Genomic DNA, 26,210 nt, shown 5'->3' with positions numbered 1-26,210 from the left:
GTCCCGGGCGAAGCCGGGTAGTGAAGCTCGTCTTAATATGTATAGAGGTCTGCACAGCTCCGCTGTTAGTAGCGCCGTCTCCTCAGCTCGTCTGCTGGTTCCTGCTCGAGCCTCCGAGTCGTCGTCTTTCGAAGAGAGCGAGCGAACACCGTGCGGTGGCGGCACAGCGTTACAAGTTGAAGTTATTGAGAGTCATCGGGCAGAAGATTTTACACTTTGAGGTCGGACTTCGGAACAACAACAACAACAATAATGACGATGATGATGATGATGCCCTTGTGCTAGGAAAGCCTCGCAGTGTCTCAAGACTCTCAGTAGCGCCCTGTACTGGCAGCACGACCCTTGAACTGTGGAACGAGGTGCGAACACCAGTCGGGCAGCCTCCCTATTTAACCATTTCTAAAGTGAGATGGAAAACAATTGAAAACAATCTCACTTCATGCTGTAGAAGTCACGCTGTTATAAAGCACATGTTATCACTTCGCTTTCGCAGCTTAAGTAATTTTCTTGCAGCGTTTTCATCATAATTATGTTCGCTGAGCTAAGCTCGTATTCTTATGGAATATAAATGTACATATTTTTTTCACTACGAAATAAAGATGGTTCGACCGATGTTTGGTCAATACTGCTTTACGACAAACGACGTCGTTGTATTTGCTCGAACGACAATTAATTAACGAAAGTCGCATTGCACATTAACGGGTGCGCGATCCATCAGCTGTTAATATCGTTACCGATCACTCGTCGCAGACCTCACCGTCGTCTCCTGTTAATCATCCGATCGTCACGCTCCTTTGAACGTGTCGAGCACTGACAAACACAACACCCTGCGTGAAGAGAGATGAAAATAATGATTATGGGGGGGGAATTAATTTGGACTTAATGAATATGCCAATTATTTACACAGCAAAAACTAACAGAGTCCTAAGACTCTTTCTGAAGGAGGGTCCTGTGTTGAGATGTTTGGCGAATTCGTTTATAAGGGGGATTCCTTTCATCTTCGGTGTCCTATGAAGAAGGCCCATTGCCCAAAACGTCTCCTATCATATTACTTTCCCTTTCCAGGCCACAGTGTTATTAACAAATGTGTTTTTAAAGGTCTTTCTGCTTGTGCAGCACTGCCAACGTCAGGACCACCAAATAATTGCTTTACGAGTGTTTGGAAACCGGAGTACCAAAAGGTAATGTGTGCATCAGGGAGGATGATGCTCAAAGCTGTACACCAATGGATTTCAAGGTCAGTTCCATTAGAGTCACATGACCAGGGAGGGGTCCGCAGTGTGGATGTCGTTGAAACTTGGGCTGGAAATTTCAGCCGAAGGGAAGAGCCTTCACGGAAGGAGAAACCACCCATTGGACGATCGATCAGTGGCCAAAACAAACACGAGCTCGTTCGTTTAGATCGGGCAAGTTTGTCGACACGGCGCCTCGTTCTCAAAACTTGCCGACTGGACTGATTTACTTACGGCGCTATGATTGCTACAAATGCCAGGTGGCTCGGCACGAGAGCGAGCGACCCGCATTCGGGAAGGTCACGAGTTCATGTCAGGGGGGTGGTGGGTGTGGATTGACTCAGACCATCATCTTTTCCGGGGCTAATAAAACAGATACCACTTTTGTGGGGAAGTAAAGAGTTGGTTGTACTACAGATAAACTGGCACCCGCCATTTGGGTGTGGAATATACATCACTGGCTTAGGGTGGTAAACCGAATGTGAGCACTGCCTCAATCGCTCATCGGAGTAGGAAGTCACCACTCGTTGAGACTTCTCACTGTGAGAAAATACTCTACAGTTCTTCGGTTTTTTCCTTCCACATTTAAATCAACATCCCGCGTTTATAGAGTATTTGGCTCCGATAAATGTCCACGTGATAAGCCTCTTCTTCGAGCTATTTGTGGCCACGTCACATCTGAGAAAGCGCTATATAGCTCAGTGGGCCTTACCTGGACAAATAAAACGAGGTTAGAGTTAAACGTGAACCAGCGGTGTTACACCATCTGTCTATGGATCTGACTGCGCTGTGATGTTCGAGCATGCTGCATTGCCTGTCCTGTGCAAGTCCCTGACACCGTGTAAAACGCACTTGACACTGTATAAACGTCTACGGTGTACATTGTAGATTTTAAACGTGTGCATTAGTGGTATCGTTTACGTGCTTGTACACGTGTCGCACGCTGCCAGCGGACGCCCTTACAAACAACGGGACGTTTGCATATCGAGGGAATCTCCAGGCGAAAGATTTAAAAACATTTTTATAAAAACCGGCTCGCACAGACCCACTCTCCACGTGGGCGGCGAGCAGATCGGTTCGCTAAACTAATTCGCGACGCCAAGTCGCCGTGACCAGGAAAAACACAGACAGAAAATTCATCGCTATAGAAACTATCGGACAGGAAACAACGAAATAAATAAATAAACATCCCCAGCGCTGCTTGGCTATGGACCAATGATGCTGGTTGTAATTACTGGCGAAATGTCGTACTCAGATTGTAAATGTTGTGGATTTACTCTTAAACACACCGATGTGCTGTACAATTAACGAATTGGCACGTTCTGTTTACGTCAAAAAACCTATGAATTGGCTGTGTCGGGTGGTGGTGGGTTTAACGACACATTTATATTTACGCGATCTAACCCAGAAAACCTGTATTATGGCTTCTGTTTTTATCAACGGGGTTTACAATACTCTTTGGTTCTTTCGGTAAAGTCACGTAGGTATAAAATAAATAAATCACGACGTTTCGACGTTTCGTCGTGAATTATTTTATTTTCTAGCTACGTGACTTTACCGAAAGAACCAAAGCGCATGGATTCTTGCAGTCACGAAAGCTTCAAATCGGGTTTTACAATGTCCTGTAAATTCAGCACCATTCTTTTTTTTCAACTGTATTCGTGTTTTTTTTCTCCTGATGACGATCGTTTGTGTTGTGATCGAAACGTCGTAGTTTTTTGTTATTTTCTTTCTTTTATCCGCCCAACACCAAGGGCATCTTTGGTCACAGCCATTGTTATCTTGTGCAAAGGAGCCATCGCCGGTGCCACAAGTAGAACAATTAATTTGCTCGGCAGGAGTCTGGCTTTGAGCTGGCAAATAAATAAATAGCTATGCAGTTACCAGTGAGCTTCACTAAAGTATCTCTCAAAACAATAAAAAAACGGAATGTTATTTTGCTACACTTACATAACTTAATAAAATATATACAGTATACTGTACGTGGGAACAAAATACAAACAGCTGTGGTAGCACAGTGTCAAATTCCATCTCAAACACCGACCGTCAAGGACTAAGCTTACATAACGTATACAATGGACTTGTCCGTAGGCATTCAATTTCTTTAAACTGTAAAACTTTTAACATAGGAGTACATAATGTGCGTCCTTCACTGTGCAGCAGCCAACTGCTTATGTTCACACGTTGGGGGTTGGGATAAGAGTCGGGGGCTAGCAGTGACACACTGCCGTGGTGGGAGGATGAGGGTCACGGGGGTTTTACCTCCGGACGTGGCAAATGCAACAGCAGGCCCGTGTCTCAAATCCTCCCTCCTCCTCTCACGCACCCTGCGGTCGATTGATCTATCGGCAGGTCGCGTGCGGCGAGGATGAAGTGTAGAAGAGTAGGCCAAATACCATTTTTAGAGGGGGCTCTCTAGAGCTCCCTCTAGTGGACGCCTGTTTCCCAGCAGTCGCTTAAGCGAAAAATTGCGAGGCTGACACTTTAGCGTTACCCCCTTAGGGGCCCCTGGTCGGGGCTCAATGGCAGGGATAGGATTAGTAATAGGATTGACGTCTGGGTTCATGTTGTGGTTTAGGGTTATAGACAATGAAACCTCCATCAAACGTTATTCAGGGAAAGCGGCCAGTGTGAACTCTACACGTCTGGATCCAATACAGGTCGAGGGCTTCGCCACGGCGTACGTACGGGTCGTGGGGGGCGTCATATGACCATACTTCACCACGCCGGTCACTGCAGCCCAGTTTAGATACATTACTCGCCACTCACGTTCGCCGTCGTGGCGGGTAATCAAACTCGCATCGGCAAACCACCTGCACTATCGCTTCGGGAATATGAACGCAAAAATTCCCACGCTGGACAAAACTGTGAACAGTGTTTAACTTGACCACTTGACATGCACACAGCAGCGGCGGTGACGATGACGACGACGACGATAGGCGCTCGACAAAGGGCAACGGACCGGTCCTCTTCATTTCCTGACGGGCAGGGAGAGACACACGATCGCTGCCCTTTGCTCTAATCTGCCCAAATGTGTCCTCGGCCTAAATGCGTTTCATTTCGGAGCGCGGTGGCGGCAGGCGTTATCGCATGACGGAAGAGGAGGAGGAGGGTGTGTGTGGTGGGTACGGTAGGGAGATATGCGTGTCTTCTGCGTTCCTTGCTGCACTCCCGGTTGGCAAGACGAGGCACGCGAGGTGCGAGAGAAAGCAATTAGAGACGAGAAAGCAACGCACATTAAAGAGACTACAACATCATCATCATAGCCACCACCATCATCATCGGCGACAGCGGCGGCGGGAGCAGCAATCAACTCTCATCCTCTCCGCGCAGCTAAAAATAGCGCGCTAACTAACGCCCTGGAGTTTAATCGCCGTTACCTTGGTGGCTCTTGCCGTTTGAATGTATCATTTTGGTTTTGATGGGGTTTATTGTTTTTGACTGTCGATGTTGTCTGTGTTGCCTGCACCAAAAACGTCGGGGAAAGCCAAGGCCGTCTCTTGGACCCATCTTGCACGTCATCGCCTGCGGTTATTTGTTAAAACCGTACAATTCCACTCTGGTTTTTAGAGCCCTCTTCGTTCAAGGGCATCCCAAAGAGCTTGGCAGTCAAATAAATGCATCAAAAAGCCACCAGATATTCAATACAGCTCTAAAATATCGAACTGAAAGACATATTTACCATTTCATTTAAAATATTACATCTTTATCAAATGCTTTATTATGAAGGGGGCAGCGAGTGGCGTAGCGGTTAGCGAGTGTGGCTCCACTATGAACCCGGCAATCTGAGTTTGAGTTCCTGGCCACGGCTAACATCAGTGGCAAGTGATATCTGAATCGGTTCTGGGCTCCCTCCTGTTGAACCACCCGCACTGACCAGCTTGGTGAAGTATGGTCAACTTACTCTCCACAGTGGATTGACAACGGGATTACAAATTCTTCGTATCCGTTATTATATTGTTACTCTTTCAGCTCCGTGTCCTTCCTTATGTATTGCCTGGTGACAATTCATGGCTACGGTTTATGTTAAAACATTGCTGTTTGAGCTCGCAGAGTAGACGGTTTGTTGGTACAACCATAACACAACATACAACGTAAAATAACACAGACACAGCGCAAATTCCGCGAGGCCACACGCACACCACCGATTAGCCTCTCGCTTCTCTCTCCGCTTTTGCCCGCGCACCGATCCACTTTGGATTCCCTCCCATCGTCCTTAAGCTCCGACTACAATAACTTCGCGAAAGTCATGAAGCAGGTCACATTCTTATCCATGGACTCCAAATGTGCTCAGAAGAAGGGACATTGCCAAAAACGTGCTCGTGGTACCACTGCCAACGCAGCAGAAGCAGGATCACCAAATATATTTATTTTTATTTACTCCTGTAGGCCGCTTTTCATCTTGGGCCTGTGCTTAGCAACCATGATATTAAAAATAACTCTCTCCACCCCTCCCGAACCATGCATTCCCAAATGCGAACAACTTTCACAGCGAAATGCACTTCAAACACGCCGGCATTGGCCCAACGTTGGCATCTTAGCCCCACGTTCCATGTTTACTGGCGTACCACTGCGTGTCGGATTTCGCCGCTGTGCTGAATTTCCACGCACGGTTGGCTCGTACGGCACGAAATCAGTTCAACATGCATTCACCAGCTGTGTATCACGATAATGAAGTGACCATTCACGCTCCCAGGGCTTCTGACCGGCACACCACATCCAATGCCCCCCCTCCCGCTATGGCTGCGGCTACGACTTGGGCCACTCGGGTTTCCACCCACTACTATCGGCGACCTGGGAAATATTCAGCGACGAATTATTCCCAGGATTTCCATAGAGACGCACAAACTTACACGGAACCCCCCATAGAGTTGCATTGCTCGGAGGACCCATAGACTGACAAAGCCATTCTTGAACTCTATACACAGACACCCAAAGATTAACATAGATCATCACAGGCTTTGAGAGAGCCACAGATGTACGTGGCACTCAATTTGGCATCTCCTCGTGCCCAGGGTTACTCACCTTCAGGCTGATCCGAGAGCTCGGCATCACTGCAGCCGCTCCCCTCATCCGAGTCCAGACAGAGAGGGGGCGACGTGACCTGCTCACTCGAGTCCATGTCTCGAACGTCTCCTACAGCCTGTAGCCTGTAGCCTGCAGCCTGTAGCCTGTAGCCTGTAGCCCGTCCACTACAGCCTGTAGCCTGCAGCCTGTAGTCTGTAGCCTGTAGCCTGCAGCCTGTACCCTGCAGCCTGCAGCCTGCAGCCTGTAGCCTGTAGCCTGCACCCTGTAGTTTGTAGCCTGTAGTCTGTAGCCTGTAGCCTGTCTCTACTGCACCCTGTAGTCTGTAGCTTGGAGCCTGCAGCCTGCAGTCTGTCTCTACTGCACCCTGCACCCTGTAGCCCTGTAGCCTGCGCCCTGTAAGCTGTCTCCCTGTAGTTTGTCTGCTGTATCCTGCACCACAGAGGCTGACTGCCTTCAGTGGTCTGCGCTCTTCAGCCTGTATCCTGCACCTGTATCCTGTATCCTACGCAAATATATCCTGTCGGCGATATTCTATGCCCGGCATGAATATCCTGTGGGCTGCACCTACAATCTGCACATGCAGCCTGGAATTATAAGCGGTACCCTACAATGTGTCCCCTAAACACTGCACCACCTCGCACCTGCAAACTTTACAATTCACACCCTGCACCACCACACTCTCTACAACATTCACCTCACTCCCTGCCCCCCACAACGTCAACAACTTGATATAACACGCTACTTGCCCCCTTGCCCACTACAACAACACTAACAACAACTACAACACCAACAACAACTACGACAACTCCTCTCCACGACACCCTCGTGTCTGGCTAGTCGCAGCAGCAGCAGCAGCAGCTGGCGAGCCAACACAGCCCCCTGCTCTGCCTCTTCTACCCAGAGCGGCTCTGGGAGGCAGCCTCGCTGCCGCGCGGAGCCTGCGGAAGAAGAACAGCAGCAGCTGCTGCTGCTGGTGGTGGTGGCTGGGGTGGTGGTGGTGTTGGTGGTGGTGGTGTTGTGCCGTCTAGTGGAGGAGTGTGCTGCTGCTGCTGAGGCTGAGGCACGGGATGGACAGGGAGCTGCTTTAATAACCACGCAGCGACATCCCTCCCCACCCCCCACCAGCCAAACACAAAGACAAAGACCCCCCGTGTAGCCTCAACAGGCTGTAGGGGCAAGTGCTGTTAGCGAGCACCTATGAAGGCGGGCACGGCACACGATGGGATGAGTGTCCAACACCACGCCCGGCCGCCTTTGTCTTCCCAGTGACGAGGTTTACACACCGGCTCCAGGAACTCATTTGTGGCTGAGTCGACCTAGGGGATACCCAGGACCGGTTCAGAAAATCGTCACTGGGTGAAACCGTGAGCGGGAATCGAACTCGAGTGGCCGGGTTCGTAGCCCAGCGTAGCGCGCTAACCACTACCCCACCGCTCACCCACAGCTCCACGCACTCACACGTGGATACAAACGAAGACAAAGACCCCCCGTGTAGCCTGAACAGGCTGTTGGGGCAAGTGCTGTTAGCGAGCACCTATGAAGGCCGGCACGGCACACGAACAAAGGGTCACGCCCGGCCGCCTTTGTCTTCCTAGTGGCGATATTTACACACCGCAACAGGTAGTCGTTTCAGAATAAAAATCTTTATTTAAACTGGAGGAATCTGATGAGCTATGAAGCTCTTTTTCACAGATGCCAAGTCGGGCGGGTAAGGCTGACCGGTTCAGATAATCGTCACTGGCGTTGGCCGTGAGCGGGAATCGAACTCTTGTCGCTGGGTTTATAGCGCAGCGTGCTAACCATTGCGCCACCGCTCCTCCTACACGCACTCTCACACACGAAGAACAAAGATTGCCCCACAAGATAGCCTGGGACAAGTGTCATTAGCGAGCACCTGTGAAGAGAACCAAGGCACACGAGATGGGTGGCGGTGCAGCTAGCAACCGCGCCCGACCGCCTTTGTCTCCCCAGTGCTCATGTTTACACCAGGTACTAATTTCGGGCTGAGTCGACCTATGGGAGGGAGGCCCAGGAACCGGTTTATATATTCGTCACCGTATTGAACTCCGCTCGCCACATATGCACAATCACACTATCCCACACGTACACATTTGGAAGCGTCAACACACGTGTACCCAGAAACCAACACACACACCACCACTGTCACATACACCCCATCATCCCATTACTCACGACGACAAAGATCCCCCGTATATCCCCCCCTATAGCCTGTAACAGAATGCTGGGGGCAAGTGCTGTTAGCGAGTAGCACCTATGAAGGCCAGAACGGCACACGAGGGGGTGGGTGGCCAGCAACCACGCCCGACCCCCTTTGTCTCCCCAGTGGCGATGGTTAAACACCGCACCAGGTCCTCATTTGAGGCCGAGTCGACCTAGGGGAGGAGACCCAGGCCCCGGTTCAGATAATCGTTACTGGGTGATGGCCGTGAGCGGAAATCGAACTCGGGACGCCGGGTTCACAGCGCAGCGCGCTAACCGCTGCACCACCGCTCTCCCACAACGCGTCGCCACTCACGGCCACAGCAACACAGCGACTGTGGGGACCCGCCAGGGAACCCCTCCACAAGTCACGGGGATCACAGCTCGCCACGCGCACACGGATCGAAGAGTCGATCCCTGAATGCCGATCGGCTGGCTTGGAGTAGGAGGGATGATTGGCGTAAGGCACTACCACGAGAGTGCAAGGGACACCTATCCACAATAGTATTAACCCTATATTATTGCGTCCAGTGGTACATACTCCTAAACATGCTAAACAGGTTTATTTATGTAAGATAGGACATAATAATGAAACAATGCCTGGTGGCAGTGTTCCGGACTGTTCCAGCTGAAGTTAAGTTCATACTGTTTACATATCTCCACAGCTGACTGGCACTCACCCGCACACACCTACAACTACATACACGCGCCGACACACTCGCATACCAGACAAAGATCCCCCGTATAGCCTGAACAGACTGTAGGGGCAAGTGCTGTTAGCGAGCACCTATGAAGGCCGGAACGGTACACGAGGGGGTGGGTGGCCAGCACCACGCCCGACCGCCTTTGTCTCCCTAGTGGCGATGTTTACACACCGCACCAGGTACTCATTTAAGGCTGAGTCGACCTAGGGGAGGCCCAGGACCGGTTCAGATAATCGTCACTGGTGTTAGCCGTGAGCGGGAATCGAACCCGGGTCGCCAGGTTCATAGCGCAGCGCGCTAACCGCTACACTACCGCTCCCACAGCGGTAGTGTAGCCGGCACGGCACACGAGGGGGTGGGTGGCCAGCACCACGCCCGGCCGCCTTTGTCTCCCTCGTGGCGATGTTGGCCGTGAGTGGGAATCGAACTCGGGTCGCCGGGTTCGTAGCGGAGGGCCCTGACCGCTCCACTCTCCTCCACTCACTCTCACGCTCTCACTCCCTCCTCTCACACACACAGACACTCAAACACTCTACCCACTCCAGGGTGCTGCACGCACACCCGCCTCCTCACACCCGCCCCACACCCGCACCCTCCTCCTGCGCAAGGCTGACTGGCTGACTGGCTCGCGAGACTGACCAGCTCGCTGGCTGGCTGGCTGACTCACCAAGTGGGCTGACTAGCCGACGGGCTCACCCACTCACTGGCTGACTGACGTGTCTCCCTGCCTCACCGACTACCTCGCCGACTGGCTGGCTACCGACTGGCTTGCCGTCTCACTGCCTGTATGGCTGCCTCGCTGGTGCACTGTAGCTGGCACAGACCCCAAACATGGCTTACTTCCTCATGAACCCCCATCCACTCTCTCCCATGAACCCTCCCGGAGTATCAACACCCCCCACACGCCCGCCGCGACATCCACCAAGCACAGGACGACTGCTGTTTATTATTACGACTATACAACTAAATATGCACGTCGCGTGTCAGATGATTACGGATGATGTTCACGGCACCGCCCTCACCAGAAACGCATACATTTGGGTAATTATCAAACTTGTGGGGGGCGGTGGAGGAGTGGTGGAGTGGTGCGGCGATGAGCGCACTGCTCGCTCTGTGGCTGCGAGCCAGGAGACACGCGAGTTTGATTCCAGGCCACGGCTGACATTGGTGGCAATTGATGCCTAAGCCCCCCGCCGCACCCCACCCCGTTTAATCAGCCTGCAATGATCACTATGGTGAAGTATGGTGAATTATGGTGAATTATGGTCAAACAACCGTCACGGCTGACGAGCAGTAGGGAATCCAGTAGGCACTTGATAAAGGGCTAAAGTATACATTTTAAAATTAAGATTTTTAATTGAATGGAAAATGCAGGTCATTTGACAATATACATCGCGCGGCATATTTGGCGTCAGTACCAACGCAAGCTTCCACCTCCATCCCCATCTGCATGGAGATAGCGTCAAACATGAAATGTTAAAACTGCTGTGTGGCAACACTTTGAGGTTGAGAGGCGACAACTTACGATTTACATCGTTTTAGGGCTTTTCTTTTTCATCTCCTGCATTGATTCAATTAAATTTGCACAACATTTGAGCCGCATTAGCCATTACGTAACGGTGTAGGAATTAACATCGCTCACTGAATTTGCTTCGTTATTTTGCCGCCGCTGCGTTGGCGGTGGCATAAAAGCACGGACGCTAAAAAAAAACAACTCCACACATTCGCCGATAACAACGTAGATCGAGCAGCACAGTCATTGCCTGAAAAACTACTGCCAGTTAATAATATTCCCGTTCCACTCATATCCCTACAGGGCAACGCCACTCACACGACCCTGCGTTTAGCCATTTGTATCTGGCGGGCAGCAAGGTGACTTGATCACGCAGGACGAACATTCGTGCCTCGCTGCAAGAACCACCTCGGTTCGAATCCCGACACGGGCACTTTTATGTTCTGCACGGGTTTCCTCTGCGTTCTGGGACCAAACCGTGGCGAGATGTAAACTCCATCGCCTGGTATGCAGGAAGTCGTGGGTTCGATCCCGACCCTGACGCCTGCTGTATATTTGGAGCTTGGATGTCTATCTCTCCCCATGGTCACATAGGTTTTTCTCCAGATCCTCCGGGTTTTCTCTCCACATTTAGAATCAACATCACGCTGTTTAGAGTATTTGGCTGCTTTCAATGTCCACATGATAAGTCACTTCATTGGTCTATCATTTGTGGCCAGATCGCTTCTGAAAAATATCTACATAGCTCTGTGGGCTTTACCTGGTCATCTACACTGCTCAATGGGCCTTACCTGGTCAAATACAATTTGAAAAAAAAAATGTTCAGTTTCTTTCTCCAGTTCCCTCCGGTTTCAGGCCATAGTTCAACACGCACGCACGCGGTCTCCCACTCAAGTACTGCACCAAGCCGGCTCAACCCCGGCATTGACGATTCAAAATATTTTATCCCGAGGGTGAGAGATAAATGTACCCCCCCACCCACCTCACCACCACGGAGATGACAACTTAAAGTTCAGTGCAGTCAGGGTGGGAGAACCCAGAAGGAATCGAGAGCCAGGGAAATCCGCCTCCCCCGTTGGTCCACGCCGCGTCGCACTGCACGAAACGAGCAGCAGAGCAGGCTGTTGTCGCGAGTAGGCCGATGGAGCGGATGACGACAAACAAAAATTGTTATTAAGTTAATTGTGAAGCCATCTGTGGGGAGATGATGCAATAAAAAAACAAGGTATCGAAAGTGCATTGCCCAATGTTCCAATGATGTGAGCGCGAGGTTCCCTCAAGTGCAGGCAAAGGCGCAGCCCTGAAAGGGCTTGCGTGGGGCACTGCTGGTGGCAGTGCCCTCCTCCCACTGGAGGGAGCTCTGGAGAGCCGCATGGGAGGGTCATGTTGGCCTACTCTTCCACGGGGTCAGACTTCTTCTTGTGAGAAGTGGGAGTGCCCACATGTTACCTGCCTTCCACCTCTCGCTCGTTTATAACTGCTGCTGGGTGGGGACGTTATAAACTCGCCACGTTGCTTTTCAACTGCCGTGCCACGGTTTGTGTTTAGAAAAATATTAACCGGGACTCCTCTACTTACGAACACCCGACTTACGAACTTCCAGAGATACGAACAAATCTGTTCGAATGTCCAGTTGCATGTTCGGACCGAGAGTCGTAAGTTCAACCACCGCGCAATAGATGGCGGTGGTGGCATCTGCATCTGAAGAACGTGAAGAACCAGTGACATCTACATCTGCAGAACATGAAGAACCAGTGACATCTACATCTGCAGAACATGAAGAACCAGTGAGCACAAGTAACAACGACAAACTCAGCACACTCGTCAATACCAATGTACAGCCTTCAGAGAGAATACATAATACAGTATTCATTATAGTAGGGGGCGTGTTGGGTATAGCAAATACTATTGTGAGCTATTGTGCGATTAAAATGGTAATTTCCCCAAACATCGCCTATTATACATTCATTTATTTTAAGGCCACTCATAAAGTGTTTTAAAAATGATAAAATGATTTCCCCCTTCTGGTAATAATACAGTTAAGATGTTCAAACACCAAATACACACGCCGATATAACGAGGCATCTATTCTGCATTTACCACACGCACTCGTGGTACGACACGCAAAAACAAACTCGCTTTGATAATAACGCATCCATTGCCCTTGACACCGATTTGTATGCTTTACCACAAACACGCGTGCTTAATGCAGACACAATGCCTTGTGATATCGGTGTAGTGTCTGACCATCTTGAACGCCTTCTGTATTGTGGCCAGAGCGGGTTCAGCCTTTCTTTATATTATCTTCTATCACCTCTGACACTGGCAACAAGGGTTCCCCCCGTAGGCTCACGACGGCCGTGCCGAGGTGTGCGGCTGCTGTCTGCACCACGGCCTGGGCCGCATCAAGCCGGTGTGGGGCGTGTAGCATATGGTGTAAAGGGGCCCTAAATTATTATTTTTTAATGTATATTAGAAACACACATTTTTTACTTGCATAGTAAAGTAATTGTATTTTTCATTTGCTATACATCCAGATAATACGACAAATCGCTAACCTTAAACACCCAGTCGTTCATAAAAGTTGAAGGCAGTATAGTACTATAGCAATAGAGCAAGTGCAGAATCACTGAACCGGAATTGAGAAATGTAAAGCATTTAGCGCGGGGGACCTTGAAAGTGCGGGGCCCGTAGCTGCTTATGTAGCTACTTGTGCTGCATGCGGAGCTACATGTGCAACACTTGTAGCTGCCTGTGCTGCATGTGTATCTGCTGTGCTGCTGGGATAATCCGGCACTGGCCACGGCTCAACTCTCCGGATGACGGTGGAGGCGGGGGGAGGGTGGAGGCGGGGGGTGGAGGCGGGGGGGGTGGAGACGGGGGGGTGGAGACGGGGGGGGGTGGAGGCGGGGGGAGGTGGAGGCAGGGGGGTGGAGGCAGGAGGGTGGAGGCGGGGGGGGGGAGGCGGGGGGTGGAGGCGGGGGGGCTGGAGAGGGAGCCCGCGGCGGCGACGCGCCGGAGCTCAGCTGCCTCCTAGCGGCTGCGCGTGACACGTGCTGCTGGGCCAGCCGGCGATTGGGCACGGGGTTAGTCATCGTAGTAGTAGTGGTGGTGGCGAGTAGTGGTGGTGAGTAGTGGTGGTGAGTAGTGGTGGTGAGTAGCAGTAGTGGTGGTGAGTAGTAGTAGTGGTGGCGAGTAGTAGCAGTAGTGGTGGCGAGTAGCAGTGGTGAGTAGCAGTAGTGGTGGTGAGTAGCAGTAGTGGTGGTGAATAGTAGCAGTAGTGGTGGTGAATAGTAGCAGTAGTGGTGGTGAGTAGTAGTAGTGGTGGTGAATAGTAGCAGTAGTGGTGGTGAGTAGCAGTAGTGGTGGTGAGTAGCAGTAGTGGTGGTGAATAGTAGCAGTAGTGGTGGTGAGTAGTAGTAGTGGTGGCGAGTAGTAGCAGTAGTGGTGAGTAGTAGCAGTAGTGGTGAGTAGTGGTAGTGAGTAGCAGTAGTGGTGGTGAGTAGTAGCAGTAGTGGTGGTGAGTAGCAGTGGTGGTGGTGAGTAGTCGTAGTAGTGGTGAGTAGTAGTGGTGAGTTCTCTTAATAATAATGACAGATGTTGACGTTAACATTGCGTCTCTCTCGTCATCGCCACACGTGTAGCACGTGTAGCAGCTACACACGTGTAGCACGTGTAGCAGCTACACACGTGTAGCACGTGTAGCAGCTACACACGTGTAGCACGTGTAGCAGCTACACACGTGTAGCACGTGTGTAGCATAGCAGCTACACACGTGTAGCACGTGTGTAGCAGCTACACACGTGTAGCACGTGTGTAGCAGCTACACACGTGTAGCACGTGTGTAGCAGCTACACATGTGTAGCACGTGTGTAGCAGCTACACATGTGTAGTAGCTACTCCACATGTGTAGCAGCTACTCCACATGTGTAGTAGCTACTCCACATGTGTAGTAGCTACGGGCCCCGCACTTCCAAGGGCCCCGCGCTAAATGCTTTCAAGCTATAAATTCCGGTTCAGTGATTCTGCACTTGCTCTATTACTGTAGTACTATACCGCCTTCGACTTTATGAACGACTGGGTGATTAAGGGGGGCGATTTGTCGTATTATCTGGCTGTATAGCAAATGAAAAAATACAATTATTTTACGATGCAAGTAAAAATTTGTTTTTTAATATTTATGTTTTTATTTAATAATTTAGGACCACTTTATAACAACACCATGCTCTAGGGCCCACACGAGCTTGATCCAGCACTGTGCTCCCAACAATGAAGGCGAGCGTTGGCAATCCAAGATGAACACGCGCGATTTCATGCGTGTATCGTGAAGCGCAAACATTTAGTTGTTGTTGTTGTTTGTACACGCGGCAACTGCTGTCCTTTGCAAGGGAGGACCTCCTTGGGTAATTAAAACAAACTGCAGCGATGACAACGCCCGACCACCAGAGGGTGACACCGGTATTAGATTCAGGACTTGGAATGTCCGCCTCAACATTCGATAGCCTTGGCTTTGCCGGCACGTCAGGTCTGTGCGTGTGCGCGTTGTCCTTGAGGCCGTCGGCACAAGAATGTCTTATCGCTGGTACCAACTGGGGAGGCAAACGCTAACAACGATTTTTTTGTGTTTCTCCAAAGAATGTTATCTGTAGATTAAAAAAAAGTCTACATTTACAGTGGTCACCGTGGTAGCTCTGTGCGAGACAAATGTTGTTACGGGAGGGTATGCCGCGTTTAGTTTGACTGAGGAATATATTTTGTGGAAACCAGCTGCGATAGGAAACGTCGACGGAGTGCGAGAAGAACACACGAAGCGCGTCTATGGGACAGGCGCGGGATCGACACTCCACGCGGTGGGCAGGGATGTACGTTCACCTTCTTGCGCAACTTACGTAGCCAACCGTTCTCATCGGCGCTGGGCACGGCCCGAGGTGGGCACGGCCCGCGTGCCACCATCGCCACCACCATCACCACCATCGCCACCATCATCACCACCATCACCGCCACCATCGCCACCATCACCATCACCACCACCATCACTTCCAGGGACGCGTCCCGCACAAGCCCAGCGCCGCCATTCCTGACGGGCCAAGTCTCGAGCTACGAGGACGAGTCTCGTTCAGCGAGAGCGACCGACCTGCGCCACCTGACGTCCCCAACGTCGCGGCCGGATGTTCTCCCCCCCCTCGTGTCCCTCCCCACGGCACGCGGCCGTGCGTGTGTGTGTTTGACACAACGGAGAAGTGTGGAGTGTGCACGCGCCAATAACTTTCGTTATTACGCACGGACGAGGTCGCTCCTCCTCCGCCATACGGACGATGCGCTCACAAGACGGCCGGCGGTGGCGGCAGCTACGGGGACATCGCAGGTGCGTAGAGTTACACGAAGATCCAGAGAGCAGTGTCCTTCATGGCAAGGCCCGCGAGTGGCCACTGGCGACCCTTGACCGTGATGTGCGGCCTCCGACAATACACAAAGAGTCAAAACACCGCCCATCATCATCATCGTGTTGCTGTCAAACCCCAACGGTTTCAAATGGCGTGGCGGCCCTCACACTACGATGTGAACAGCACTGCCATAGGGTTGCATAGAGACCCATAGAGTTGCATAGAGACCCATATAGTTGCATAGCGATCCATAGCATGACATAGAGGGCATATAATTACAGAGACCTATAGAGTTACAGAGACCTATAGAGTTGCATAGAGAGCCATAGAACGATATAGAGGCCACAGAGCTACATAGAGACCCACAGACCACAGCCAAGGCCGTCGACAGTGGCGACAGCGACAGGACCCGCTCAGCGGTCCTCATCAGCAGTGAAGTGACGAAAAGGGCTCGTCCACTTGCCGAATGGAGGTCGATTTTCGTTTCTTTCCATTTACGACTCAGAATGCTCCCACGGAGAGAGCCGGGTCCCGAGAGGAGGGCGGGGGTCCCGAGAGGAGGGAGGGGGTCCCCGAGAGGAGGGAGGGGGTGCCCTGAGCAACAGCGTCTGGCGCTCTGCCGTGGCTCGCTTCGCAAGCCTGACGCCGAGACGGGAGCCAGGAGGAGCAAAGCGGTCTGGAGCTGGCTCCTAGCTGGCTCATAGCTGGCTCCTAGCTGGCTCATAGCTGGCTCGCGTCAACAACTGTCGCTGGATAAGAGAAGTCTGAAGGCCAAGCGGGGAGGGGGGAGTAGGGGGGGGTAGAGGGTGCGGGGTGTAGGGCGGTCGATTCGAGTGCTGTTGTCCGCTATATTTATATCGCCCATCATCATCATCGCCAGGCGCGCCTCGCGCGTGGCGGCGAGACAACCGCGCTCATCGTGCGCCCGAATTGCGCCGCAGCGGACGCGCACACACACGAACCCACACACACACACGAACCCACACACACACACATGTACGAACCCACACACACACACATGTACGCACACACACACACACACACGAACCCACACACACACACACATGTACGCACACACACACACACGAACCCACACACACACACACACACGAACCTACACACACACGCACACACACACGAACCCACACACACACACGCACGAATCCACACACACGTACACACACACGCACCCACACACACGCACGAACCCACACACACAAACACACGTACGCACGCACCCACACACCAACAACATCGCAGAGGCTCAACGCGAACGCTTCGCCCCACCCCCACCGCCCCGTGAGTCAACAAGTCGCCTCCAAGTTCAACGCGACCGAAGCGAAACACTGCGCTCGCCCCCGACCTCAAACTTTAATTCGCGGCCAAGCGCGCACACACGTGCTTCTCATTGCCCCGCGCTAATAATAACAACTCGCAACGCGCCGCCACACACAGTGCTGGCTCGCCCTCTCTAGAGAGAGAGCGGGCGAGCACTGTCCCCTCTCTCTCTCTCGAGAGAGAGAGGTACAACAGCAGACGAGCGGAAGGGCAGCAGCAGCAACCACGCGGTGAGCGGCCGGCGCTGCCGCCAACAATTTCCCCGAGATCTGCAGTTCTAGATATATACGAACATATTGTCAGCCAATTCACGAGTGTTGAGACTTGTGGGGGTCAACCCCCGAGGGGAGCTGAGTCCGCATTGCTGCTGCTGCTGCTGTACCGCCCCGTCCCCTGGCGAGCCAGCGGCTGGCTCCTCCTCGACGCCCCCACGGGAAGGGAGTTCCACAACCCATCTGTGTGCTGATCCACCAACCCTCGCTCCTGCTGCTGCTGCTGCTGCTGCCGCCTCCACACGGCGCTGGATCGCAGGCAGCCACGTGCAGCAGCGTCACAGCCGCGGCTGAGATTCTTTACAGGGGTGTGATTTCGGTGAAAGTGCCACCTGTGCCAAGCCATGCGCGTTGCACAAACCGAGACACGCGCAGAATCAAAAATAGACCCGACGCGACATTGCTGGCTCACGCCGCTGCCTGGCGACGGGGCCTCCTCGACAGGCAGCCACAGCGAGCCCCACCACCACAGCCCCTTGTCATGGCCCACTGGGGCCACGCAGAATCAACATCAGAATCTTTACTCGGAGGAATCCGACGAGCTACTAAGCTCTTTGTGTCACACGCGTGCAGGACATTTTGGGTGGAGGGGGTGGCAGTGCCCACGTTTGTACCCCACCGCACGCGAGACCCGCCGGTCGACTCGGTGAACTCATGCCAACTACTGCTGGGAGGACAGAGATGGTGGACGTGGCGGGGTGGGTGGGGTCAAGGGGTGGGTGAGGTCAAGGGGTGGGTGGGGTCAAGGGGTGGGTGGGGTCAAGGTTGGCGGTGCTGGATTCGAGAAGGCCGCACCACTTTGTCGTTCTCAAATGCCGCGCCGATCCACGCTGTCGCTCTCTCTGCTCGCCCCCTTCAGTGGAACAAACTCCCCCCCCCCCCCCCTCCACGCGAAGCGGTCACCTTCGCTCACTAAAGTTTCCACTCCTCACTCAACACCCACTTGTTGTGCCCCAGCTCACCCCACGGGACGACCCCTTTAACCTCCCCCTCATAACCGCCACCATTACTGTTCCCTTCTTCACGTTCTCATGACACGGCGCTCACTCAATGACCCCGTTCATTCGATCCACTCGTCGTCATTTACTGTCGCCAATTTCGCTTTCACCAAACTCGCGCGTCGTCACAGATTCGCCCCCATCGCTTCCGTCTCATCTATTTTAATTCACCTCAACTCCGCCCTTACATTCAGGACGTTGTACCGTCCTGAATTTCCCTGTCAAGCGCCTCGGTCAAGGCGCCGTATAAACGACTCCAAGATGAAGAGAGCGTCGAACCCAGCGACCGCCGCCTGCCTGGATTGCGAGTCCGGGGGGGGGGGCTCTCTCCCGCCACCGCACGTCGGGGTTTCAGGAACGCGAATCGGGCGGCGCGATCTGGACCCAGAAGAATTCCATCGCCGGACGACGTGAATTTTCTTTCCTGGCGTGAGGCTAAGGGGGCCACACCGTAGATCATCCCGCTTGCCTACGTCGTCCCGGTAGGAACATTGAGCAACACAAAAAATATTTTGGGGAAGAAGCAAAGAAAAAAGCAATTGGGACCGGACCGCTCTTTGCTTGCGGAAGTCACGCGAGCAAAAGAAAACTCCGTGTGCGCCGAGCGTCGGGACAGGAAAGGCGGCCACGTGACATGGGCCACGTGGCGTGGGGGCCACGTCGCGTGGGCCACGTCGCGTGCGTCCGCGGTGCCCCGCGGCACGCTGCGCTTTGTTGATACGACCGGCGGTGGCGGTGGGCCGGACGGTGGCCGGCGAGGAGTAAAACGAGGAAGAAAACCCGCGCACACGCACGGGCTCTGTGAACGCTTTCCAACGTGCGTTTGTCCTCGCCGGTATTCGTAAAAATAATAATTGTATGGCGATTTTATTTTCGTAATAATGTCACCTGCTATGGCACCGCCGCCGCACTCAGAATCAGAGCGATATGGGGGATCTTTGCCTTATATATGTGTGTATGTGTGCGTTTATAAATTCAATTCTACTTCTGTGGTCTCAAACACTTCCGTTCACAGGCACGCACGACAAATTAACTTTCACCTCAAATAATTATTTTAAAAAACATACCGAGCACACAATACCCCCATCATCACAAGCGACGGGAGCTCGACAAACCGGGGCGCACAGCGGAGCAGCGTCTCTCCACCCCCAGCTCTGCCTGGGCCAAGCAACTGGACATTCAGACATCGTTCACAATCTTTATTTATCCTGGAGGAGGAATCCGATGGGCTATGAAGCTCAGTTTTCACAAATGTCCAGCGGGGGTGGGGGGGGGGGGTCACCGAGCTACAAAGACAACACAAACGACGCTGGGAGTGCGAGACGGAGAACAAGCAAGCAGGAATCGCGTGTGTGTGTGAGAAGGACGTGGAGCTGAGTGGCCTTGCCGATGAGTCAAGGTCGGCCTCTGTGGATGAGGTTCGTGAAAGACGCTGCTGAGCAGTTGGGGGCAGCCGCTCTCCAACAAGAGCGGAGGGCAGAGGAGCGACGCTCACAAACGCAGCGAGTTGGCACAGTGGGGGGCACAGTGGGGGGCACAGTGGGGGGCACAGTGGGGAGGGGCACAGGTGGTGCATCTGCCAGCCAGGCCACGGCACAAAGGGTCTGCCCCGTGACCTCCCGCCAGCCGCGAGCCTTCGACACTTTGCGTGACGTCATTGTGAACCGAGCTTGGCCAGAGCGCCGCTGTGACGTCATTGCCACCGAGAGGTGAATGGCAGCGGTTGTAATTTGCGTGCGCGTGTCTCTTTTGACGAGTGGTGCAGTAGTGGTCTGTGCATGCCTCATCCAGCGCTGGATTGATCATAACGTTTTTCTGTAACGCAATTCACGCAAGGCATCACAGTGCTTTACATGAAGCTTAAGTTATGAAGAACACGATTTAAAAAGTGTAACTGACCGAGGAGGAAGCGATTTCCACTCTCGTGGAGCCTGGTTGCAAAAAGCTCCGTTTCCTATGGAACAAAGTGTGGTCTTTATGGAATCATAATGAGTCGTGGACCAGAATCAGCAGATCTGAGTTTTTGCAGTGGAATATAAAACTCGCTCAAGGCCTTTTGAACACGTGCACAGCGCACCACCCGTACCGTGCGGGCTGTGGAAAATCCACCCTTGCCGTGCTGGCCCCCGAGCTGGCTCAGCTCGGGTGTGACAGTGGAAATGGGAGTGGCCTGCTTTGTGTTGGTTTCGTCTGCTTCTAAACGAGGGCCCTGGAGGGATGGACGTGGGGTTACAGTGGGGGGCAAGAGTGTGGGTGGGTGGGTGGGGGGCAAGAGTGTGGGTGGGTGGGTGGGGGAAGAGGTCAGAGCCTGGGGGAGAGGGGGAGGGGAGGGCAGCCGGATCCCACGGTCTGGGTGTTTCCTGGAGATAGGGCAGCGCTAAAGGATCTTGTGCAATCTTACCCAGCGCTCAATATGGACTCTTGTCAAGGCACACGCACACGGCACGCCCACAGCACGCGGCACAACCCACAGCACGCACCACAACCCACAGCACGCGGCACGCCCACAGCACGCGGCACGCTCACAGCACGCGGCACGCCCACAGCACGCGCCAGACGCGCGCGGCCCCTTCTGACAATCCGCAGCGAGGCGAGGCCCCCCCCGCACCGCGCGGGCAGTGGGAGCTATTTGACCATACTTCACCACGCCGGTCAACGCAGGTTGAAGAAGGCTGGGAGCGTAGACGTTGGCAGCGTAGAAGTACAGGACAGCAAGAGTCAAATAACAGGCAGCATGGTCAAAGTTGTCATGGATACGAGTGTGTAACACGTTTGGCGAATTGAGCACAGTTATTGCTGATGAGAGCTTGGGGAGAAGAGGAACCGTGACGATGATGATGATGGTGATGATGATGATGGTGACGACGGTGATGACGACGACGATGATGATGGTGACGGTGATGATGGTGACGGTGATGATGATTACGGTGATGATGGTGACGGTGATGATGATGATGGTGACGATGGTGACGGTGATGATGATGATGGTGACGGTGATGGTGACGACGGTGATGGTGGTGACGACGGTGATGGTGACGACGGTGATGATGATGACGACGACGACGGTGATGATGATGACGACGACGACGGTGATGATGGTGGTGACGGTGATGATGATGATGATGGTGGTGACGGTGATGATGATGACGACGGTGATGATGATGATGATGACGACGGTGATGATGGTGGTGACGGTGATGATGACGACGGTGATGATGATGATGATGATGACGACGGTGATGATGATGACGACGGTGATGATGGTGGTGACGACGGTGATGATGATGATGATGACGACGGTGATGATGGTGGTGACGGTGATGATGACGACGGTGATGGTGACGACGGTGATGGTGGTGATGATGATGACGGTGACGACGGTGATGACGACGGTCTGTTAAGGCGACACGGGGGATCTTTGTGTTGTCGTGTGGTGCAGTGTGGTGGAGGCGACGACACAGTCAGAGTCCTCAACAGCGGCGAAGGAATCACCGCGTGACCCTCACGGCAACAGGAGCCATCGCGGTGGCGACAGACGAGTGACAAGAAGGCGCCTGTTGGTATTGACTTGCACGTGATCTATATCCACGTGCACACACGTGAACGCACGTGCGCACACACGTGCGCCAACGCACACACGTGCGTCAACGCACGAGTGATCATCGCGGCGTTCGTATGGACGTGCACTGGACGTCCAGAGCACACGCTGGACTGTAGAATGGACTCGAAGCGAATCTCAAAATGAAACCTTCGAGTCGTCTTCCGCAGTGGGCAGCTCAAGTGGCCGAGTCCCTCCAGCGTGTACACACACGTACACACACGTACACACATGTACACACACGTACACACATGTACACACACGTGTACGTACACACACGTACACACATGTACACACACGTGTACACACACACACACGTGTACACACACACACGCACGTGTACACACACACACGCACGTGTACACACACACACACGTGTACACACACACACGCACGTGTACACACACACACATGTACACACACACACACGTGTACACACACGCGTGTACACACACACACACACGTGTACACACACACGCACGTGTACACACACACACACGTGTACACACACACGTGTACACACACACACGCACGTGTACACACACACACGTGTACACACACACGCACGTGGGCACGGACGCCACTTCCCCTATTGCACAACTGAACCGCAAGCTCCGCCGGGCCCCAACTCCAGCCACCCCCACCCCGTCAGTGTCACCCCCACCCCGCCAGTGTCACCCCCACCCCGCCAGTGTCACCCCCACCCCGCCAGTGTCACCCCCACCCCGCCAGTGTCACCCCCACCCCGCCAGTGTCACCCCCACCCCGTCAGTGTCACCCCCACCCCGCCAGTGTCACCCCCACCCCGCCAGTGTCACCCCCACCCCGCCAGTGTCACCCCCACCCCGCCAGTGCCACCCCCACCCCGTCAGTGTCACCCCCACCCCGCCAGTGCCACCCCCACCCCGTCAGTGTCACCCCCACCCCGCCAGTGCCACCCCCACCCCGCCAGTGCCACCCCCACCCCACCAGTGCCACCCCCACCCCGCCAGTGCCACCCCCACCCCGCCAGTGTCACCCCCACCCCACCAGTGCCACCCCCACACCACCAGTGTCACCCCCACCCCACCAGTGTCACCCCACCCCACCAGTGCCAGCCCCACCCCACCAGTGCCAGCCCCACACCACCAGTGTCACCCCCACCCCACCAGTGCCACCCCCACACCACCAGTGTCACCCCCACCCCACCAGTGTCACCCCCACCCCACCAGTGCTACCCCCACCCCGTCAGTGCCACCCCCACCCCGTCAGTGCCACCCCCACCCCGCCAGTGCCACCCCCACCCCACCAGTGCCACCCCCACACCACCAGTGTCACCCCCACCCCACCAGTGTCACCCCCACCCCACCAGTGCCAGCCCCACCCCACCAGTGCCAGCCCCACACCACCAGTGTCACCCCCACCCCACCAGTGCCACTCCCTCACCACCAGTGTCACCCCCACCCCACCAGTGTCACCCCCACCCCACCAGTGCTACCCCCACCCGTCAGTGCCACCCCCACCCCGTCAGTGCCACCCCACCCCACCAGTGCCACCCCCACCCCGCCAGTGCCAGCCCCACCCCGTCAGTGCCACCCCACCCCGCCAGTGCCACCCCCACCCCGCCAGTGCCACCCCCACCCCGCCAGTGCCACCCCCACCCCACCAGTGCCACCCCCACCCCACCAGTGCCAGCCCCACCCCACCAGTGCCACCCCCACACCACCAGTGTCACCCCCACCCCACCAGTGTCACCCCCACCCCACCAGTGCCAGCCCCACCCCACCAGTGCCAGCCCCACACCACCAGTGTCTCCCCCACCCCACCAGTGCCACCCCCACACCACCAGTGTCACCCTCACCCCACCAGTGTCACCCCCACCCCACCAGTGTCACCCCCACCCCACCAGTGCTACCCCCACCCCGTCAGTGCCACCCCCACCCCGTCAGTGCTACCCCCACCCCGTCAGTGCCACCCCCACCCCACCAGTGCCACCCCCACCCCGCCAGTGCCAGCCCCACCCCACCAGTGCTACCCCCACCCCACCAGTGCCACCCCCACCCCGCCAGTGCCACCCCACCCCACCAGTGTCACCCCCACCCCACCAGTGCTACCCCCACCCCACCAGTGCCACCCCCACCCCGCCAGTGCCACCCCCACCCCGCCAGTCCCAGCCCCACCCCACCAGTGCCACCCCCACCCCGTCAGTGCCACCCCCACCCCACCAGTGTCACCCCCACCCCACCAGTGCCACCCCCACCCCACCAGTGTCACCCCCACCCCACCAGTGCCACCCCCACCCCGTCAGTGTCACCCCCACCCCGTCAGTGTCACCCCCACCCCACCAGTGTCACCCCACCCCACCAGTGCCACCCCCACCCCACCAGTGCCAGCCCCACCCTGCATGGTTGGGACAGACCGAGGCCGACTGACAAATGTGTGTGGATTTGGTCTCCGTGCAAAAGGGGTCAAGCAAAGCACTCACCCACCCCATCAACCATTCACCCACCCACTCACCCACCCACTCACCCCATCAACCATTCACTCACCCACCCACTCACCCACCCACTCACCCCATCAACGATTCACCCACCCCATCAACCATTCACCCACTCACTCACCCACCCCATCAACCATTCACCCACCCACTCACCCCATCAACCATTCACTCACCCACTCACTCACCCACCCCATCAACCATTCACCCACCCACTCACCCCATCAACCATTCACCCACCCACTTAGCCGCCCATTCACGTAGCCACCCACCCACTTACGTAGCCACCCACCCACTCACCCACCCCATCAACCATTCGCCCAACCACTCACCCACCCACTCACCCCATCAACCATGCACCCACCCACTTAGCCGCCCACTCACGTGGTCACCCACTCACGTGTTCACCCACCCACTCACGTAGTCACCCACCCACTCACATAGTCACCCACCCACGTAGTCACCCACCCACTCTCTCCATCATCGCCACCACCTGCCAGAAAGAAGCTCCCGTGATTGCACGTCGACCAGCCGACGTCGCCAGCTCTCGCAATGCCTCGGGGCCTTCCTCCTCCTCCTCCTGCACGCTCCACGTCACCCACGGCGCTTGTGCTGTGGTGTCGCAACAGCGGCGCGCAAGCACAGAGCGCATACAAAAGACAAAGACCCCCCCTGTAGCGTGAACAGACTGTTGGGGCAAGTGCTGTTAGCGAGCACCTATGAAGGCTGGCACGGCACAAGAGGTGGTGGGTGGCCAGTACCACGCCCGACCGCCTTTGTCTCCCCAGTGGTGAAGTTTACACACCACACCAGGTACTCATTTGAGGCTGAGTCGCCCTAGGGAAGGCCCAGGACCGGTTGACATCATCGTCACTGGTGTTGGTTGTGAGCGGGAATCGAACTCGGGTCACCGTGTTCGTAGCGCTGTGCGCTAACCGCGACACGACCGCTCCCCATCACAGACAGCGCGTGCAGCCGCCATTCGCCACTAAGTGGCGGTGACGTCAGCACGGCGCTTGTGCCAGGCTATGTGCACGTTGAGGCCACGTAAAGTGTCGAATGCCCGCTGGCAGGAGGTCACGGGGCAGACCAGGGTGTTGTGGGTCGACTGACCGAGATGACTGGCCGATGCACCACCTGTGCCTCCTACTTGCCCGACGCTCCGCTCGTTGTTGTGAGCGTCGCTCCTCCGCCCTCCATTGTTGTTGGAGGGCGACTGCCTCCAACTGCAAAGCAGCGTCCTTCACGAGCCTCTTCCACAGAGGCCGATCTTGACGCTGCTGGTACGAGTCATCGGCAAGTCCAATCAGCTCCACATCCTCCTGTACCACATCACTCCATCTCTTCTCTCGCCCGTGCCGCGCCCGTTTAGCCCCCTCTATGCGGCCAAAAAAATATGTTTGGGCATGCTGTGGCTGGGCATGCGGGCTACGTGGCCCAGCCAACG

General features: G+C 54.8%; 1 protein-coding gene across 2 annotated transcripts in view; it reads right to left on the bottom strand.

Annotated features, from left to right (window-relative positions):
- Nucleotides 1–26,210, bottom strand: part of LOC133354066 (tumor necrosis factor alpha-induced protein 8-like protein 1) — a 76,582-nt gene that overhangs the window by 26,560 nt on the left and 23,812 nt on the right. Inside the window, exon 1 of one of the 2 annotated variants that reach the window (XM_061570621.1) lies at nt 6,258–6,440. The exons of the other annotated variant lie outside the window; for it this stretch is intronic. Coding sequence (XP_061426605.1) covers nt 6,258–6,354 — 97 coding nt within the window. The 5' untranslated portion in view covers nt 6,355–6,440. Of the gene's footprint in view, nt 1–6,257; nt 6,441–26,210 lie in introns of those variants that run through there. 2 annotated transcript variants of the gene reach the window in all.

This window comes from Lethenteron reissneri, chromosome 46, assembly GCF_015708825.2.
Source record: "Lethenteron reissneri isolate LAM-NWPU_2019-01 chromosome 46, ASM1570882v1, whole genome shotgun sequence".
In the NCBI taxonomy this organism is placed as follows: Eukaryota; Metazoa; Chordata; class Hyperoartia; order Petromyzontiformes; family Petromyzontidae; genus Lethenteron; species Lethenteron reissneri.
The sequence above is the reverse complement of the archived record's forward strand: the minus strand, read 5'-3'. Positions and strand labels throughout refer to the sequence as shown.